The following is a 21,443-nucleotide window of genomic DNA, read 5'->3' on the forward strand; positions in this document are numbered from 1 at the left end:
TACTATACACCAGGCCCAGTTCTCAGTCTACACAAAAAGTTTAATCCTCATAATTTTAATAGGAAAAATCGCTATTATCCTTCATTTTAAAAAGGAGGAAACCAAGGCATATAGAGGTAAATAACTTGCCCAATTAAGTTCACACTGCTAGTAAGTCCCAAAGTGGGGCTTCCAACCTAGTTTACCTGGCTTCGGACCCATGCTCCTAACCACTACACCATGGTGCCTTTCAGCAAAACCACCTTACTATCACTAGAATGAGGGAGTGAGATTACAAAACAAACAAAAAAACAAAAAGCATTCAGATGGCAAGTACTGTGTCCCAGGAGAAAAGACAAGGAATAGCAACCTCAAGTAGTTGCCAGAAAGGAAGGGGAGTTTGGTAGCTACTGACTGGGTGACCAGTAATATATAAGCAATATATACAGGTTAACTAAAACAGCCCAAAATAGGGGCACCACAGTGGCTCAGTTGGTTAAGTGTCTACCTTCAGGCTCAGTCATGATCCCAGGGTCTGAGATTGAGCCCCACACCAGGCTCTCTGCCTGCTGCTCCCCCTGCCTGTGCTCACATGCTCTCTGTGTCAAATAATTAAATAAAATCTTTAAAAAAATAATAAAAATAAAACAGCCCAAAATAAATTTAGAAAATATCAATATGAGTGAATGTATTGTTTCTTAGAAATCTAAAGTGCCTTATTGTTTACAAAGCATATTTATATACATTATCTCATCTGTGCCTCAGCACAACCCTTTAGAGGTTTACAAACGAATAATCAGGGTCACCAGTCATGTAAGCAAGAATATACAATACTTGACATCTTCAATAAGATCTCTGCCCTTAAATAATTTTTAGTCTAACGACAAAAACAAATTCCAACAATGTCACTTGCATTGTAACAGGCACACAAAAGAAAAAACCCAGCCTAGAATGGGAAATCAGGAGTGGTAAGAGATGCTTAGGGAAATTTTTCAAAGCTGGCAAGACCTCAGCTGAGTCTTTGCAAATAAGAGCTAGCTTACCCAGCCAAATCACTTTCCATGAGAAACAAGACTCCCGATACTCTGCTTTGCACTTTAAGTTTCAGCTTGCCATGTTAAGTAAGACTGTATAACAGGGATTAAAAATTTATTGAAATATCCTCCATAAACTCAACAAAACTGGATTTGTTCTGTTTATTCTGCATCTTAAAAAATGAAGATACTCTTGATTTCTAGTATCTAACACAGTATAGTGTACATAGAAGGCACAAAATAATGGTTAAGATTAGAGCCAGTATCTATTGACATTACAAAAGAATCAATAATTTTAAATATCAAACACTTTTTATAGTGATCCAAAAGAACACTGCTAGGTTACTTTAGTTAAATTAAGCTCTAGAACAGTGCCATCCAATAGAAATACAATGCAAGTCATTTAATGAATTTAAATTTTTCTAGCGACCCAATTAAAAGAAACAGGTGAAATGAATTTCAACATTCATTCATTCATTTTACTTGACATGTAATCAATATAAAAAGATATATATATCTTTATCTCTATATATATATAACAAGATACTCTTAGTTCTTTTTGTCTTACTATTATGGGCTGAATTGTGTTCCCTCCAAATTCATAAGTTGAAGTCCTAAAACCCAGTACACCTCACTATGTGACTGTATTTGGAGATAGAGCCTTTAAAGAGATAATTAAGAAAATGAGGTCACATGGGTAGGCCCTAATTTAATATGATTGGTGTCCTTATACGAAAAGGAGATTAGGACATGACAGAGGGACAATTAGGTGAGGACACAGCTAGCAGGGAACCATGTACAAGCCAAGGAGAGAGGCTTCAGAAGAAATAAAACCTGCCGATACCTCTATCTTGAACTTCTAATCTCTAGGATTGTTAGAAAACAAGTATCTGTTGTTATAGCAGCCATAGCAAATTAAGACAGTAAGTATTCACTGTGCATATCACAGTTATAACACCTCTCAATTTGGAATAGCCACATTTCAAGTGCTCAATAGCCACATGTGGCCAGTGGCTACCACATAGGGCAGTGCAGCTCTAGAAAATGAAGCCTCATGAAAATACACCACAGAAAAAAGTTACAACTATGCTGATAGCAATAATTTCTCTGTAAACAGATGTCAACATGTATTTAATAAATATACTTCCTCTCAAGTTAAAACTTCAAACATCCTAAGAGCAAAACTACATTTCATTAACTAGAAAACTACTTCCTCAGCTGACAGTTTAAATAAGTACAATAAGCACAACTGGACTTCCCAATATACCTATCAGGTGCATTATAGTCTCGCCCTTCTTTGCAACGACATCTTCGGACATCACAATGCTCATAGTGCTGCAGAAGTTCTTGATAAGCATTTTCCTCTAATTCCCAAGATGCATCTCTGTAAATGAAGAAAGATATAAAATATTTGAACTAAAATGTTACATAAAAGGATTAGTTATGAAATCTAAAAACAAAAACTTTTCACATACTTAGGAACAAGGATAAAACTTTTTCTTTTTAGGATTAATCATTCTCTTCAAGATATAAATCTATTAGTGTCATTTTATCCCGCAGTTAATTATTCTCACAGTGAATTTTTAAATGTTAAATGAAATATTAGATATTTTGGGGGCGCCTGGGTGGCTCAGTCGTTAAGCGTCTGCCTTCAGCTCAGGTCTTGATCCCGGGGTTCTGGGATCAAGCCCTACATCGGGCTCCCTGCTCAGCAGGAAGCCTGCTTCTCCTTCTCCCACTCCCCCTGCTTGTGTTCCCTCTCTCGCTGTGTATCTGTCAAATAAATAAATAAATAAAATTAAAAAAAAAATTTTTCTAAAACTTACATTTTTCCTAATATTTTACTTCTAATTTTTAAATTTCAAGTTTAGTAACATTATTTCTGGATTCCTCATCTTTAAGTATTAAGAAAATCCTTGTTAGGGCGCCTGGGTGGCTCAGTCGGTTAAGCATCTGCCTTCGGCTCAGGTCATGATCCCAGGGTCCTGGGATCGAGCCCTGCATCGGGCTCTCTGCTCAGCAGGGAGCCTGCTTCTCCCTCTCCTTCTGCCTGCCACTCTGCCTACTTGGGATCCCTCTCTCTCTCTGTGTCAAATAAATAAATAAAATCTTAAAAAAGAAAAAAAAAAATCCTTGTTATACATTTTAAACCACATCTTGATTCTCTTAATTTATACATGCCATTTTGAAGTCTATTATATTGTGTATAAGTCAACCAATTAATATTGTACACAATTGAGGTATTTATTAAAGAGACTATAAGTCAACTAATGAGACATTAAAGTCACAGTCCCTGCTCTTAAGAACTAGCAATCTGGGAAGGAAAAGGAGGCAATGGTAGGGACAGGTTTATATTTCCCCATTTAAGATGACTGCTTCTCTATGACAGACATAAGTGATTACTTCCATTGTTATTAAATCCTACATGTAAATTATCTTTTTGTCAAAAGGCTAAATGGTACTCACTTTTCAGGAATATGAATTCCCATTCTCAGCATCTCTTTCTGAAATATATCACTATTATTGCATATTGTGCATCTAAAGAAAAACACTCCTGCATTTATTGCTTGAACCTACAGTGGAAAACAGAAAATCTATTGTTAACAATTTAACATGGTGTCAGGTCATAAATTATAATAGCTAACAGAACATGTCCTACTTTTCACTTAATATATTAGGAAAACATTTTCTATGCTAGTTCTCAAGCTTTGATAAACGAAGTTATTCTACTGCTAAAATTTTGAGATCTTTTTCCCCCAATGATAAAAAAATTAAGTTAATGAATTGGCTGTTCTTAGCTTTAGATCTTTCTCAACGTTTTTATCCAATGTCATTTCTGTCCCCACATATCATATTGTTCATCACTCTTAGTGAATAAAACAGTAAAAATACTGAACTACTTCAACTAAGAGGGATATTTAAATAAGTGTTACTATAAAACATCCTTGGTTCTGTTTTTAATTCAATCTCTAAGCTAGTTTTCTTCCTAAAAGGGGAGAAATATAGAACCTACTCTCACTGCTTCAGCAAATATAAATACAGAGCCAGCAGGCAGAGGGTACTCAGAAACAGAAAACTATAAACCTACTAGAAAGAATAGCCAATCCCCAATAAAAAAAAAACTAGTAGCACACATTTAACATCTAACCCCTACTGTGTAAGTAGCAAACACTATGCTATATACCAAAAAAAGAAACAAAATAACTTAGATCCTACTTCAAGGAATAATTGTGAGATACAATTATAATACTTTGTAAAAGTGTGGTGTGTGTTTGTGTGTGTGTGTGTTTTAAAGTATATACATGGAAGAGAAAGGAATAAGTACCTAAGGCTGCATAAGAGCCCGACAAAAATGTCACAGGAATGGCAAGGTCAAAGCTAAGTTTGGAAGAGGAAACAAAGGTTTGTCAGGAAAACAGGACAAAAGGCATTACAAGGATAGGGAATTGCACATATCAAGTCTCCATGGCAAGAGAGAGCACAATGTGATCAGAGAACTAATTAATAATATGCTTAGGGATTACATGATGGCAATTACATTACATGTCTAACTCAGTAATGAGGTTAGACAGGGAAATCAAAGCCAGTATTAATAGAATAAGGTATGCAGGAGAAAAGGCCAGTTAGTAGGCCCCTTCAATAGTTTTTTTTTTTTTTAAGTGTCTAAAGTTAAATCACAGAGGGTTTTAGGCAGAGGTTAGCAACAAAAAAAAGATACACAAAAAATATCTATTAGGTAGACCTGATATACTTGGGAATAGTTTATGAATGATAAAGAAAACAAAAGAATTCAGGTTCAAAGAACACTAGTAGCGGGTGCCTGGCTGGCGTGGTCGAAAAAGCATGCGACTCTTGGTTCTTGGGGTCATGGGTTTGTGCCCCATACTGGATGTAGAGATTACTTAAATAAAATTAAAATAAAAACAAAAATAAAAAGTGGGACACACAAAGAATGTCAGAGGAAAGCAACAAGTTACTGAAATCTCTGAACCTAACAGGCCTTTAAGAGTAATTGTACACAGATACTAAGATCGTAGTAAATAGATATAATACAAGGGAGTGTCTAATATGGAGGAAAAAAACAACATAGGGCATAAGGAAGATACAACAAGACCACTGCAATGATGGAGAAATCCAAACTGAACAACAGTGGCAATTCTCTATATACACAGAATGAAGTTCCCATCAGCTTTAAAATATTAATCTGCACTCTGTATAAAATTCCAATGAATATACCATTGCAGAGGTCACAAATGATGAAATATGCTTAACTATATATAATTCTCAAGTTATTGCATAGGACTGTTCTTCCTTCAAGTCTTATATTAATGAAGTTTAGAGATTAAAAAAAATTTTCTTTGGGTATTGTTATATAATAGGATAGACTCCATTTACTATTTCAGTTAAGACTTGTTTGACAGAATGGAAAAGGCACTGTAGCTCCTTTACAGAACACGACTCAAGAATTATTTCTAACTGGTCTCTAATCAGGTTAACAATTGCATGATCATATTTATGTCACAGACAGGTGTCCATGTGGCTGTGATTTTATATTATATTTGCATAAAGTAGACCTACATTTTTGTAAGTAATATTATTTTGACTTTTTAATGACACGATTAGAAATTTGGTATTTTCAGTGCTCACAAAAAAGCCCTATGAATACTAGAGTCAAGTTTGAGAACCTCTCTGTGTTTCATTACTAACAAATAACTGAAGCAAATCTTTTTTATTTTTCTTATTTGTTGAATGAGGCAAATCTTAATTTGAAAAATAACATACGCTTATAAAATTAACAAGATGATAGATTTGGCAGCAATTACATTCATTCAAATATAAACTCTTAAGATAAATTACTTTTGTAAAATTCTCATACAGTGTTAACTTCTTTCTCATTAGGTAAAGATAACTTTTCATGATATTTATGAACTGCACTCCCCGGATACTTTTACGAACACTTCTTTATAAGAACTAACAGAATTTATAAAATTTACCCAACAAAATAGGCTCCATCCTGACACTTTTAACAGAATAATCCTAAATATAAAAAAGTTCGAGGCTCATGCAAAAAAAATACAAAGTAATCACTCTAATGTTTTTCTTTACCCAAATCATGTTTTTATTAATAAAACAAGTAAAAACGGATTTATCAGTCTTCACACAGAACTGCAGGTGAAGGCGTAGTTTTAAAACAAAATGCACCATATACGTAAGGGCTTTGGTTCTGGTCTAATTAACTAGGATTGTCATTCTTCTTCCCATATACCAGATGCAAAGCCTAGAAGTCAAGGCTTTGACATTCATATAGATCACCTGTAATAATCCTACTTATTTAAACATATCTATTTACAGACATCTACAGGGGATGACAGTCACCATTATCTCCTACCTTTTGTTACATTTTTAGCACTTCCCTTCACCCCATTGTAAGCATAGATATGTAATTTCATAATTCTGATTTTTTTTAAATGTATAGTTCTTTTTCTTGATTTCATTTACTTATATACATTCTTGGCCATATTTAGTTTCTTTATAAAAATAAATCATCAAAATAAAGAGATGGCTTGAGGTTGCTTCAGTGTTCAAGTTTGCTCTTTTTTCCAGCTTTTCTTCAGTTGTCCTAAATATGACTAGTCTCGTTTTGTAAGTACACATGATACTGCCACCAAGTCAGGTTTAGATACTGATGGTCCCAACAGTAAGGCATCTAAACGTCTCCAGAAACCAAGGCTATAGGTACTGCTGCTATTGCTGGTTTTGAAACCCCAATTACCCCAATAGTAATCTCTTGTGAAAATTCTGTGGGACACCAGGCAGATGAAGCCAGCTTAACCTTGTTGCTCTGTCAGTGGGTTAAAAATCTTTTAAGCTTCCCTGTGGAAGATTAATACTGTATGGTGTCACCCACTGCTAAAGTCAATATATAGTGTGACTTTATAGACATAAGTCTTGTAGTATTTCCTGCAATTCACTTGGCACCATCTGTCTGTATGTCTTCACAGAACATCAGCACTCATGAGGGCAAAGTACAGAATACGTAGAGGAAAGTTATTTTGTGCAGTTTCATTTCACTGAAGTTTTTTATTTTAAGGCACTGCTTCTCTCAGGTAAGGCTTAAAAAGGGACATGATTGTGCTTAATCACTAAAAGGAGAAAAGAAAATCAGTTAACAAAAGACTATTACACTAAACATAGAAATAGAAGAAAATAATAAAGAAGAAAAGAAATCACTTAAACTCAAGAGACAGGTACAGTAGGAAAAGCTTTGGGGTATTTCACTACATGTTTTTACAGACAATGCATGCTGCTTTCCTTTTCATCTTTAGACCCTGGATGCTGGCTTCACAGAGTGGAGACCATTTTTTTTTTTTTAAAGATTTTATTTATTTATTTGAGAGAGAGAATGAGATAGAGAGAGCATGAGAGGGGGGAGGGTCAGAGGGAGAAGCAGACTCCCTGCCGAGCAGGGAGCCCGATGCGGGACTCGATCCCGGGACTCCAGGATCATGACCTGAGCCAAAGGCAGTCGCTTAACCAACTGAGCCACCCAGGCGCCCACAGAGTGGAGACATTTTTAAGGAAGACAAAGACAAGGCCAAGAGTACCACGAAATCATGAAGTTTTCCCCCTGTCCATTGGCACCAGGAGTCAGCAGTTTTTAAAGAGTTAAACCTTGTTTCTTTTCTTCATGTAAGTAGTGTTTCACCTAAAGCTTTAAAAAAAAAAAAAAAAAAAAAGAAAGGCATGGGGTGCCTGGGTGGCTCAGTCAGTTAAGTGGCCAACTTTTGATTTCAGCTCAGGTCATCATCTCAGGGTCCTGGGATCAAGCCCCATGTTGGGCTCCATGCTCAGCAGGGAGTCTGCTTGAGGATTCTCTCTCCCTGTTCTCCCTTTGTCCCTCCCCCTACTCATACTCTCGCTCCCAATAAACAAATCTTAAAAAAAAGACAAAGAAAACCACTGTTCTATTTCTTCCTCTTATCAAAATTCAGTAGTGACATGAGGGGGAAAAGGTATTGGGCACTGGGTGTTATATGTTAGTTATGAATCACTAAATTCTACTCCTGAAAGATATAGTACACTATATCTTAACTAACTTGAATTTAATTAAAAAAAAAAAAGGGTACTGGGAATACCTAGGCATTAATACACTGAGAATTATCCACAATGGGCTACTGGTAATACTGTAGATGGTTAGGCAGCAGACAATCAAGTCTTTCAGCAGATTACCTTTCATGTGATGAATTTCAACTGCTCATGACATTAGATTGAGGTATTATTAGCTCTGTAGGCTGACATTTAACATTAGCACAACACCACCTTGCTGTACCTTCAATTTGACAAAATCCTATGAGGCAGTGGAACTTTGATGACAGACTAGTTTCTTGAACTTCAAATGTGATTTTAGAGATATAGGGCCTTTTGGCTCAGAAACGCCTTGGTATCTTACACTTTTCACAGCAGATTAAGGCTGTTAAGAATGGTTCAAAGAAATACAGGCAGTACAATACAACTGAGACCCCTCATCATTTTCTGTGTCTTGAGTGTTTTGATGGTGGACCTTTGATCTTTGGGTTTTGGTGGTACAGGATCTACAAAACCAATATTGTCATAAAAGTTATGAACAGCGCTAAAAAATAAAATGTGGTCCTCGGGCTTGAAAAAGATAATTTGGTTAATGTCAGTGTCAGTCTGGAGTTATCTATTACAGATTCTCAACTGCTGCCTTTCTTTGAGTGAAGGTATTTGGGATTTAGAATTTGATCTTTTCAGGTGCCTTTGAGTTAGATTATTTTCCATTTCATTGACCTCAGATTTTAGTTTATCCAGCTTTTTCTTTTGAATCTCAAATTCTCTTTGAAGTCGTTCCATTCTGGCCTTTTGGTGTACCAATAGAGCTTGAGTGTAGACAGCAGCATCAGATCCCATACTCAACCTCTGTGCTTCACTCATTCTATCCACATGTGCTATAAAGTAGGGTCCATGAGGTGCTGAATATTCTGTTTCTACATAATGATCAGGATGGCTTAGAAGATTTTTAAGTTCAAAGGCAGGGGATACCACCCTGGTGAAACTGCAGGGGTTTACTAGGATAAACTGTAATTTTGAAAGTATATTTTGTACTAGGTTGAGTGATCACTCATTTAAAAAATACTTTTGTGAATAACCTGTAATCAATAACATTTTATTTTACTAAACAATAATAAAAGCCAAGCTCTAAAAAAAGTGTTAAACTTAATTAAATCCTTTGTTATTTGGCATTCTATTAACTGTAACTGTCTATCAGTTGGCACTTTCATACATGTACACTATTGTATTTGATGTTATCAATAAGTGAGATCTTTTTAAAAATCTTCAAGAATCTTCTGAATCAAATAAATATTAAAGTGTTTAATGTTATGTGTTTCATGATATTTACTTAAAAACTTGTCATCGGGGGCGCCTGGGTGGCTCAGCTGGCTAAGCGTCTGTCTTCAGCTCAGGTCATGATCCTGGGGCCCTAAGTCTTGCTTCCTGCTCAGTGGGGAGTCTGCTTCTCCTCCTCCCTCTGCCCTTCCCCCCACCATGCACGCTCTCTCTCTCAAATAAATAAAATCTTTTAAAAAAACAAAACAAAACAAAAAAAGGGGCGCCTGGGTGGCTCAGTCGTTAAGTGTCTGCCTTTGGCTCAGGTCATGAAATCAAGCCCCGTATCAGGCTCCCTGCTCGGCGGGAAGCCTGCTTCTCCCTCTCCCACTCCCCCTGCTTGTGTTCCCTCTCTCGCTGTATCTATCTCTGTCAAATGAATAAATAAAATCTTTAAAAAAAAAACCAACCCCCCCCCCCCCCAAAAAACCGGTCATCAGGTTTGACATACAAGGTGGCTTTCAAAAAGAATACCTTTAATTCATTAAACAGTAATCAGTCCCTGTCAAGAAGCTGTGATAAAGTGTTCAGTTTTTTTTTTAAAGGCCTCAACATTTAAATATCTTAGCTTCCAGTTAAATTATCATTTCACATATCTTAGTTTTCTAAGCTTAAATATGTAAATGAAGTTGGGAATTAAATCTGTGTTTTGTTTTTTGGGTTTTTTTTAAAGATTTATTTATTTATTTGAGAGAGAGAGAATGAGAGAGAGAGAGTACATGAGAGGGGGGAGGGTTAGAGGGAGAAGCAGGCTCCTTGCTGAGCAGGGAGCCCGATGCGGGACTCGATCCAGGGACTCCAGGATCATGACCTGAGCCGAAGGCAGTCGCTTAACCAACTGAGCCACCCAGGTGCCCCAATCTGTGTTTTATTCATTGTGAAATACAGACAAAATCCTTAGGTTAAAACAACAAAAACTTTTAAGTGTAAATATACATTAAAAGGTAGTGTTCTAAAGTATTTTAAAATATTAGTTGTACACTTCAATAGAGCAAATTTTATAGGTAAAATACGCTTTGATAAAGCTGTTTTTAAGTTACAAGTAGAGGTAAAATACACAGGTCAACTCTTTACAATTTAAAATTCAAATCAGGGGTGCCTGGCTGGCTCAGTCTGAGGAACATGCAACTCTTGATAATGAGTCTGAGGCTCCCACTGGGTGTAAAGATTATGTAAATAAATAAGTAAATAAACCTTAATAAAATAAAATATAAAACAAATTAAAATTCAAATCAGCTAGGAACAAATTTTATATCAGATAAAGCTTACAAAATAACTTACCTGTAAACAGTCTCTATGAAACCAAGCATTCTTACAACAAGGACTTCGTAATATGCTGTAAGTTGGAATAGGCTCGATAAATTCCAAGCAAATGGTACATGGTAAGGAGTCTCTATAATTATTAGATGAAATTATTTGAACAGGCCGATGTTTCCAACAAAATGACCTAAAATGTAAATTATTTAAAAACAACATCTAATAAATTACAAAACACAATGAGACTAGCATTACAATTCACATTTATAAGAGGAAACTCATTTGTATCTCTCTCATAATTAACCTACAAGACTGGAACTTTGGCACTCTTAATTAGTCTCACAAACTATGACCAAGGAGAGCAGGATTTTCACAATGTGAACCTTTTGGTGGTGAGACTTAACTCCTAGAGGGGCGCCTGGGTGGCTCAGTCGGTCAGGTGTCTGCCCTTGTCTCAGGTCATGATCCCAGTGTCCTGGGATCGAGCCCCGCCTTGGGCTCTCTGCTCAGTGAGGAGCCTGCTTCTCCCTCTCCTCCCTGCTCCTGCTCTCTCTTGCTAGCTCTCTTTCAAATAAATAAAATCTTACAAAAAAAAAAAAAAAGACTTAACTCCTAGAATTTCAGTAACTAGTATTATGTTGAGAATCCTATGTAATATTGTTAGCAACACCATTATACTCAATATTGTACAAAATTAAAGGAACTTAAAAAGAAATATTTTAATTTGTAACATAAAATGCAAATAAAAACTTATTCCAAACCCACTAAATTTATTTCCATTTGCATTTTCTAAACTGCAGTTTTGTACATGCTAACAATCCATTAAATAGGTCAAGAACACAAAGACTAAAAGAAATAGAACACTCATAATATCAAATACTAAAATTCATAAATCTTGATGTTTAAAGCTGGATTCAGAAAGTAAATATTGTCAGGGGCACTCCAGGGCACAATATTTATTTTTTGGACTCCACCAAATTTAAATGCCTTCAATTTACTCAATGAGAAATACATATGGCTCGGGCGCCTGGGTGGCTCAGTCAGTTAAGCGACTGCCTTCGGCTCAGGTCATGATCCTGGAGTCCCGGGATCGAGTGCCGCATCGGGCTCCCTGCTTGGCAGGGAGTCTGCTTCTCCCTCTGACCCTCCCCCCTCTCATGTGCTCTCTCTCTCAAATAAATAAATAAAATCTTTAAAAAAAAAAGAAAAAGAAATACATATGGCTCTGTGGAAGAAGAGTGGACCGTAAATCTAAAGAGTGACATAAAAATCTAGAATTATGTAAGGTGGAAATTTTTATAAAATATTAATAAATTAATAATTTCATATTATATTCCAGAGCTGAAGATGAATATTAATTGTTAAGCCCATTCAATTCTGGCAATTCCCAACACTTTGCAGATAGAGATGACTCCATAAAGGAGGAGGGAAGCAATTTTAAATATATATAAAACATATATGTAACATATATGTGTAAACTCAGTGCAGCTCTGAAAAGAAATTTTACAAAGGATTTATATCATTGGCATATCCATACCCATTTTCCATTTTTCCTTAACATTCATCTTTCATATTCAACAATTAATTAACTTACGCAAAATTGCCAGTAAATTGGAAAATACATTCTCTCTGAAGTCCACATGGGAAATGATAACTTCGTTTACATCGGGGTGCAACACATCCAATTGAAGCACCAGTTTTCTTGCAAATACAGCATTTCTAGAAGAAAATATGAAAACAGAGGTCATAACATACAAAATCTGAGTAACATAGCATGACCAAGTTATAAATGAATATTCCTGTGGGGAGTCTGAAAATTAATTTTCATCATACAACAGCTATGATGACAGTTTATTAAACAATTTCTGAAAAAACTGTTCTACCCAGAAACAGTCTAAAGACACTAAAGATTCACTCCTATAACAATTTCTGGTAAAAGAGTCATCTCTAATCTAACATGTGGATGGGACAGAGAAGCTTCTCCTTCCTACCTGGCTAAAATATTTTCAACTGAAGGGTTTTGTAAACATAATGGCTATACATTAAAGTCTCAAATCTCAATAAAAAACACATAAATAGGAAATATTCATCAAGGAAAACAGCAAAATAATATTAAAAACCAATCTGTGAAAAAAGTCAGCTAGGATCACCCTATCCTAACCAAATGAAAAAGTGAGATTATGACTTGAGCCAAAACCAAGAGTGGGACGCTTAGGTGACTGAGCCACCCAAGTGCCCCAGAAAGAGAGTCTTTGTAAATGTAATTAAGTTAAAGATCTCAAGATGAAACCATCCTGGATTTAGGGTGGTCCCTAATCAAATGATTGGTGTCCTTCTAAGTGAAAGGAGAGGGAAATTTAAGACACATACTCACAGAGGGGAAGACCATGTGAACATGTGCAGCTGGAAGCAGAGACTGGAGTTATGCTGTCACAAACCAAGGTTACCAGCAGGCGCCAGAAACTTGGGAGACAAGCGTGGAAAGGGATTCTCCCCTCACAGCTCTCAGAAAGAACCAATCCTTCTGACAGCTTGATTTGGAATTTCTAGTCTCCAGAATTGTGAGAACAAATTTCTGTTTTAAATGACTCAGTTTGCTGTAATTTATTATGGTAGCCCAAAGGAACCAAATACAGTACTGCTGCCACTAACTAAAATATAACAGTGGTATAGGAATACAAAGACTATTAGATGATTCAAGCATTACTAAGATACAGAGCAGTATCTAAAACATCTGGGAACCCTTGAGATAGCCATTATAAAATGGTCACTGATGAAGGGATTATACAGTCTTATGCTGACCCATGAAATACCACTAGGTTACTGGAGAATACCTTGCCAACCTGAGGCTTTTCCAGTAAACTGACATACGGAACTCTAGCTTAATGTCGCAAATGGAGACAACTTCTTCAGGATAAAGATATTCTCAAAGGTTCAGAATAGGGGAGCCTGGGTGGCACAGTCGGTTGAGCAACCGACTCCATTTTGGCTCAGGTCATGATCTCAGAGTTGGGAGGATCAAGCCCCGAGTTGGGCTCCATGCTTGGTGCAGAACCTGGCTTGATATTCTCTCTCGCTCTCCCCCACCCCTCCTGCTGATGCTCTCTCTCACTCTAAAATAATCTGGGCACCTGGGTAGCTCAGATGGTTAAGCCATCTGCCTTTGGCTCAGGTCATGATCCCAGGGTCCTGGGATCCAGTCCCACATTGGGCTCCCTGCTCCCTGGGGAGCCTGCTTCTCCCTCTGTCTCTGCCTCTCTGTCTCTCATGAATAAATAAATAAAATCTTTAAAAAAAAATAGAAAATAAAATAATCTTAAAAAAAAAAAAAAGGTTCATAATATAGTCAGAGAGGATTCAGATGTTTTAAGAAAAAGATATTTCCAAACTGCAAAGAGACCTTTTGAGGTCATCTTTCACCACAAGTTCACTATCATCAGGAGGTTGAGGAATTTTGATACTAATACTCTCACATAGTCCTGAGATAAATGCCACTGCTCACCTTTCTCCCAAGGTTTTCTCTTGTGTCCTACAGCCTCTATTTTACCATCTGGCCCCCAGCATCCTCAACATCTTCAAAAATAATTGCTTCCATTTTTTTTGCTTCAACTAAGATAAAGGTCTCTATATGCTTGCTTCCCTTACAGAATTTCTTGAGTGAAGCTACTTATTTTCCCATCCTCCTTTATTTTCATCCAGACTTGGCAAGGGTTGGGAGTAGGATATGGAAAAAGGCAAGGGGGACAATCAGAACATTATTTTAGTTCTCTGTTGCAGGTTATAGGCCATAAATTTGCCTTCATACTTTAAAAAATCTGGTCCCTTGAGCCTAATGATATCTACCCTCTGTCACCTACTAGCTTCCTCCACACTTTGGCACCTTTCTCTGTATCTTAATTCTTGCTACCCCTTTGTAAACAACTTCGACATTGATGAGACAACCTTTCTTTGACAGTTATGATGTGTCCCTTCATCACTACTCCAGTGTAATAATGAATCCTGTCATCACCCAAAACTGCTCCACCACTGAAACCATCAGTTCCAGTTATATTCTCTGGACAAAATTCCCTGTACTTCCAACTTTCTCATTTTTTTTAACCCTCTCATTTTCTAACTCTCATTATTTTTTTTTAAAAGATTTTATTTATTTATTTGACAGAGAGAGAGACACAAGTGAGAGAGGGAACACAGCAGGGGGAGTGGGAAAGGGAAAAGCAGGCTTCCCGCCAAGCAGGGAGCCAGATGCAGGGCTCGATCCCAGGACCCTGGGATCATGATCTGAGCCAAAGGCAGACACCTAACAACTGAGCCACCCAGGCACCCCTAACTCTCATTATTTCTACTCAGACCAGGTGGAAACCTACAATCCTTTCCTTGCATTTAATACAGTAGGTATCACACAGAAGGTTCACAAACTATAATTAAATGAACAAGGGGTTAAAGCGTAGAGTACTTATCCTGGAGAACATGAGAACGCAATGAACAAAGGTACACAATGTCACAGAATGTCCACAAGAGGTGGAGATATCATAAATTACTGGTCTGCATAGCTGTGTAATTTCCACCTCAACCCATCATGCCAACCCAGCAACTGAGGTATAAGAATGAAAAGTGAACATCTGGGTTGACTCAGGATTAAAGGTTTGAAGAACAGCAGAGTGGAAGTATGGTCATAATTCGGATGGTAGGAGTGGGTGAAATGATGGATAGGTTGGAATAAAATAAGGAAGTGAAATCAGCACTGTCACATATTATTCAGGGTTGGTTAACCTCGCTTTTATTTGCAAATACACAAAAAGTTCTTCTAAAATATACCTTATTTGACAAAAATAAGCCTTTTAACATAAAATCAAAGTCTTATAAATTTCCAGTAGGGAAACGGATGGAAAAAACTTCCCTAGTATGATCATACTTATAGTATTTAGTGTAATGAGTAAAACAATTTACTTACCAGTTTAGAAGCCCTGTTCACTTCTTTCCTGATGTCTTCTATTAGAAAACCATAAACTCCTTCTTCTTCTTTACCTCTCTGCCAAATTCCACTTGACATCAACTATAAATATATTCTCAATTAGAAAATAGACCTTAAGAAACTAGTTTGAAATATATATAAATGTATTTATATATGCATGTGTTTGTATATATTAATATACACACACATATATATAATGTTCCAATAAAAAATGGACATAACTTGAATTTCAAGCACCTCTTATCTATAATAGTTATTTTCATGGTCAAACTAAGAGGCTACTCACATTCCTTGATTTGGAAGACACTGTACATTAACAGTTCATATAACCAAAGTGGTTTCTAAAAGTATTCCAGGAAATAACAGAAAAAGGAAGAATGCAAGGCAGAAAACATCTGTAATGAATGAATGAAGCTTTAGAAAAAAAGGCGGTAAATACCGAAAGGTATAAATGTAATAATAGTAAAGACTATGGCAATAATTCAGTTTATCAGTGATATTTCAGGCTAACTTTAAATGTAGCTGGATTCTGAATCATAAAAGGTGTATTTACGGAAACCTATTGAATCATGGTTAACATAAATGTTTGAATTTTTAAATATCTTTTAACTTCAGTTTAAATATGTTAAGGAAATATGAATCAAAAAAATGGATGGAACTGTGAATAAGAAATCCTGGCTTGCAAACCAGGCTCTGTGTCCAACTTTCTGGAATTCTAGGCAAGTAATTTAATGTCCCTCACCTTAAACACAAAAATAAAAAACTGTACTAGATTGTCTCAAGTCTCTTTAAGCTCTAACATTCCATTACCATTTATAACATTACAGCATTTTCCTGTTCACAGTGAAATAGAATCTTGTAAGTGTTGAGCCTAGGGTGGGTATGTTTTGAATTATTACACTCATTAATGAAAAACAGAATACAAAGGAAATTTGATCAAATTAAATATATTAAATAATTCAAAGCTACTTCAAATTTGTGATTAGAGAAGAGGATTATTTTAATCAATATAATATATCCTAGAGAAACAACAAAAAAAGTAGACATTACTTAAAATTGGTTATGAAAAAAAACCCCAATTCTCCTAATTCTACTGCATAAAAAGTAAAATAAACTCTCAGAAAAATGAAAAGGTTTTCTTCGGTGATATAAAATATAAGACTTCCAACTTACAAATAAATTTGGAATGCCAAATTAATGTTCCCTTAAATCTTGGTACAAAGTAATTAGGTTCCTAGACAAGTCTAGAAGTCTATTTAACCCACAGGGTACTTGAGATACAAAACTATAGTCTTAAACAACCACCAAGAAATATGTTAGATGGTTTCTCAAGGAAGCATCTAGAGTTTTAACATGGATGCTGGGGTGGGTATAATAATAGATCTACAAATTTGTTGATTACTTCTTCCTTTAAGAGACGGGGCCTAGTTCCCTTCCCCTTGAATGTGGGCTAGACTTAATGACTCACTTCTAACAAACAGAATAAAGTAAAAGTGACAGTAGTATGTGACTGTGAAGACTAGGTCATATGGTTCTATTTTGGTGTCTTGTCTATCCGTCCCTCCCTCCCTCTTTCATCACTTACTCTGGAAGAAGTCAGATGCCATGCTGTAAGTACCCTACAGAGGTACCCAGGGAAGTAAGGAATAGAGGCCTCCTGCCAACAGGTAGTAAGTACTAATGCCAAAAGTCATGTGAGTGAGCCATCAGAGGTGGATCCTCCAGCCCAGTCTAACCTTCATATGACCGAACGCTGGCTGACATCTCACTTGCAACCTCATGAGAGTCCCTGAGCCAGAACTATCCAGTTCAGCCAATACCAGATTCCTGACCCTCAGAAAATGTTTGAGATAATAGCTGTTTAAGCTGCTAAAATTCAGGATAATTTGTTAAGTGGCAATACATAACTCATACAGTATCAAGAAATATTGTGTCTATTAACTGCAGCCTTGGCAGGCTAAGGCAGTGATGGTGCCATTAAGATCTTAAGGCACAGATTTAGTGAGGTGAAAAGTTGGTGGAGGGAAGGGGAAACAAATGAGACACTAATTTTCAATATGAAATCACTTTTTCTTTCTTCCGAGTGACCCATAAATTCACCTATTTCCTTGTCCACAAATATTTACCACCTTTATTTAGAACTTTTCTTTCTAGGTTGTCTGCAAAATAAAATACTTTCCTTCTCCTCCCTGAACCTTCAAACAACTCTTTTCTGAGATTTATCATTAGCAACAATGGAAACAAGAAAGTGGTAAAAAGATAACTCCCTTAGAGATCTAACCATTTTTTCCTTTTTTCATTTAGGCTCTAAAGGGTTAGGCAAAAATAAACAGATAATGATGACAGGTCTTCCCTCATACATACCAAATAATTTCACAATCTTAGAATTTGATAGATGAAAAACCGTATTTTACATACAGGCAAAATGAGATCCAGAGAAGCAAAATGACTTATCCAATTCTCAGAAACCAGCCATCAAAATCTGTCTTCTTTAGAAGAGTATCAAATTTCCAGGATTTAATTATAAATTATACTCACCAAACAATAGTAATGTACAGTGAGATTCCATTTCTCATTAGTTTTCTTTTCTCCATATTTATTAGGACAGTCATCATTTTTTCGACAAAAAACACAAGCTAACAGTGAAAAAAGTAAATAGATATAAAAATATTTTTAAATTTTTAAAATAAAACCTATGGAATTGGAGCTTCTCTCAAGTGATGTATTCAATTCTTTCTGAGAGCAAATCACATTATATTATCAGTAACTTAAAATTTTTAACACTTATTTCCAAAGCAATAAACATCATTGTTTTAGACTTTACATTTTTAAATTAATTTTAATAATGAATTCCAGTGTATAATTAAAATGGCAACTTGTAGGGTAACATCACAGAAAATAATGGATTAGGAAACTCCAAAACTCTATCTCCCCCGCAACAAATTAAGCTGCCAAAAACTGTCAGAATCAACTTTTCAGAAATTCTGAAATCTAATTTTAAAACTTATAACAATTAGGAGAATGCTCAATAAAGAAAGAGAATGGTAAATTCTGATGAGCACTCTGTAGCATTTTAACTTACCTGCCTACCATCCCCCACTCTCCAGCTGAGCAATGAATGGCCTTAGGTTCGATGGCCCATGTTCCAGGTTTGGATTGTCCAAGAGGAGGTAAAATGAACCTTGTTCTTAAAGAAAAGTGAGTGTGTGTTTTGATCTGCCTGGTGGATCCCTGAGGGATGGGCTCAGATGCTTGCCCTTGTTTTGCCTGCCTCAGAACTTTCTCTGTCAAAAGTGTTTAAGACAAATACACTAGATGAAGCAGCTTGGAGTTAAGGGTAACAGGACAAGCAGGTGCCAGACCAAAAGACCTACAAAAGGAGAAGCTGGGAAAAGGAGATACATGGGTAAATAAGGGCTTTGAAAAGCTCCCACAGATAACAGGGAATCTAGAGGACACACATGCTCAAGGCTGGATGCGTGCTCAGAAAAGACCCCAGAAACCCTAAGCTTTCACCTCTGGCTGATCTTTATGTAAGCCAATATGAAAAAAGAAAGACCCTCAAATCAGTAACAATTTTAACCTTAAAGAGCTAGAAAAATAAGAGCATATTAAGCCAAAAGCTAGCAGAAGGAAGGAAAAAATAAACACTACAGCACAGATAAATGAAATAGAAAACAAAAACAAGAGAATCAATAAAAACTGAAGTTGGTTTTCTGAAAAGATCAACGAAACCGACAAAACTTTAGCCAGACTGACCTAGAGAAAAAGAGTAAATTCAACACTTAGAAAAAAGCTACAGAAATCAAAACACTGTTGTAGTGGCATAAGGACAGCGATATAGATCAATAGAGGAAAAGAGGCCAGAAATAAACATATATATCTTTGGTCAATTAATTTTGAACAAGAATGCCAAGGTCATTCATCAGGGAAAAACAGTCTCTTCAATAAGTGTTACTAGGACAGCTTGATAGCCACATGCAAAGATAATGAAACCTAACCCAATACCATATACAAAAATTAAATCAAAAGAGATCAAAGATGGGGTGCCTTGGTGGCTCAGTCAGTTAAGTGTCTGACTCTTGATTTTGGCTCAGCTCATGATCTTGGGGTCCTAGGATCATGCCCCATATCAGGCTCTGTGCTCAGCGGGGAGTCTACTTAAGATTCTCTGCCCCCCCGCCCCTCCCCCAGCTCGCAGTCTCTCAAATAAATAAATAAATCTTTTAAAAAGCACAACAGATCAAAGACCTAAACATAAGCACCAAAACTAAACTCTTAGAAGAAAATATAAGGGTAAATCTTTATAACCTTGGACTGGCAATGGTTTCTTAGAGATCACATGAAACCAAGGGCAAAAGTAAAAATGAAAAAAAAAAAAATAAATAAACTGGACTTCATCTAAGTTTTTTGCAACTTTTATGCAAAGGACACTAAAGAGAGTGGAAAGACAATCTACAGAATGGGAGAATATATTTAGAAACCATATATCTGTTAAGGGTCTAGTGTCCAAAATGCATAAGAAATTCTTATAACTCAACAACAAAACACAAACCAATTTTAAAATGGAGCAAATGATGTGAATAAACATTTTTCCAAAGAAAAAATATAAATAGCCAATAAGCATATTAAAAGATGTTTAATATCATTAATCAGGGAAATGCAAATCAAAACCACAATGAGATATTCACATCTGTTAGGATGGCTATAATCAAAATGTCAAAAAATAACAAATGTTGGCAAGGATCTGGAAAAATAGGAATCCTCACACGCTGCTGGTGGAAATGTAAAATGGTACAATGACTTAGGAAAAATAATTTGACAGTTCCTCAAAAACTTAAACATAGTTACTGTATGACACAACAATTCCACTCCTGGGTATATATGCCAAAGAACTGAAAATGGATGTTCAAATACTTGTATACTAATATTTATAGCAGCACTGTTCTCAACAGCCAAAAAGGGAAAACAAACCAAGTGTATATCAATGGATGGATGAATGGATAAATTAATATGTTATATCCATACAATGGAATATTATTCAGCTGTAAAAAGAAATGAAGTACTGATACCTACTACAACATGGATGAGCCTAGAAACATTATGCTAAGTAAAAGAAGCCAAGCACAAGAGGTCACATACTGTATAACTCCATTTATAAAATAGATTACCTTATTCAGAATAGGTAAATCCACAGAGACAGACAAAAAAGCAGATTGGTGGCTTCCAGGGACCAAGGAGAAGGGAAATGAAAAGTAACTGCTTAATGGGTAGTTTCCTTTGGGGATGATGAAAATGTTCTGGAACTAGATAGTGGTGATGGTTCTCACTCTCCCTGCTTGTGTTCCCTCTCTCACTGTGTCTCTCTCTGTCAAATAAATAAAATCTTTAAAAAAATAATAAAATAGTTAAAATGGTGAATTTTGGGGCGCCTGGGTGGCTCGGTCGTTAAGTGTCTGCCTTCGGCTCAGGTCATTATCCCGGGGTCCTGGGATCAAGCCCTGCATCTGGCTCCCTGCTGGGTGGGGAGCCTGCTTCTCCCTCTCCCACTCCCTCTACTTGTGTTCCCTCTCTCGCTGTGTCTCTCTGTCAAATAAATAAATAAAATCTTAAAAAAAAAAAAGGTGAATTTTATGTTATGTGTACTTTACCATAACAATAATAGTTTTTAAAAGGCAAACTGTAGAGTCAGGGAGATCTGAGTTAAATCTTGGCACTACACTCTTGCTCTGTAACCTTGGACAAGTCAAGTATAATTAAAAGGGTGTGGCAGGTACATATAACTGAATAGACAT

General features: G+C 36.2%; 1 protein-coding gene across 2 annotated transcripts in view; it reads right to left on the minus strand.

The window, feature by feature from the left end:
- G2E3 (G2/M-phase specific E3 ubiquitin protein ligase) overlaps nucleotides 1-21,443 on the minus strand; it is a 59,176-nt gene that overhangs the window by 16,486 nt on the left and 21,247 nt on the right. Inside the window, exons 3-8 of one of the 2 annotated variants that reach the window (XM_034994831.1) lie at nucleotides 18,187-18,284; nucleotides 15,628-15,729; nucleotides 12,271-12,395; nucleotides 10,701-10,866; nucleotides 3,480-3,586; nucleotides 2,281-2,397 (exon numbers count right to left, since the gene is read on the minus strand). In XM_034994831.1, coding sequence (XP_034850722.1) covers nucleotides 2,281-2,397; nucleotides 3,480-3,586; nucleotides 10,701-10,866; nucleotides 12,271-12,395; nucleotides 15,628-15,729; nucleotides 18,187-18,284 — 715 coding nt within the window. The remainder of the gene's footprint in view (nucleotides 1-2,280; nucleotides 2,398-3,479; nucleotides 3,587-10,700; nucleotides 10,867-12,270; nucleotides 12,396-15,627; nucleotides 15,730-18,186; nucleotides 18,285-21,443) is intronic. The other variant, XM_034994832.1, reaches the window with a different exon arrangement.

This window comes from Mirounga leonina, unplaced genomic scaffold (assembly GCF_011800145.1).
Source record: "Mirounga leonina isolate KUSES-001 unplaced genomic scaffold, KU_Mleo_1.0 Mir_91, whole genome shotgun sequence".
NCBI classification, from domain to species: Eukaryota; Metazoa; Chordata; class Mammalia; order Carnivora; family Phocidae; genus Mirounga; species Mirounga leonina.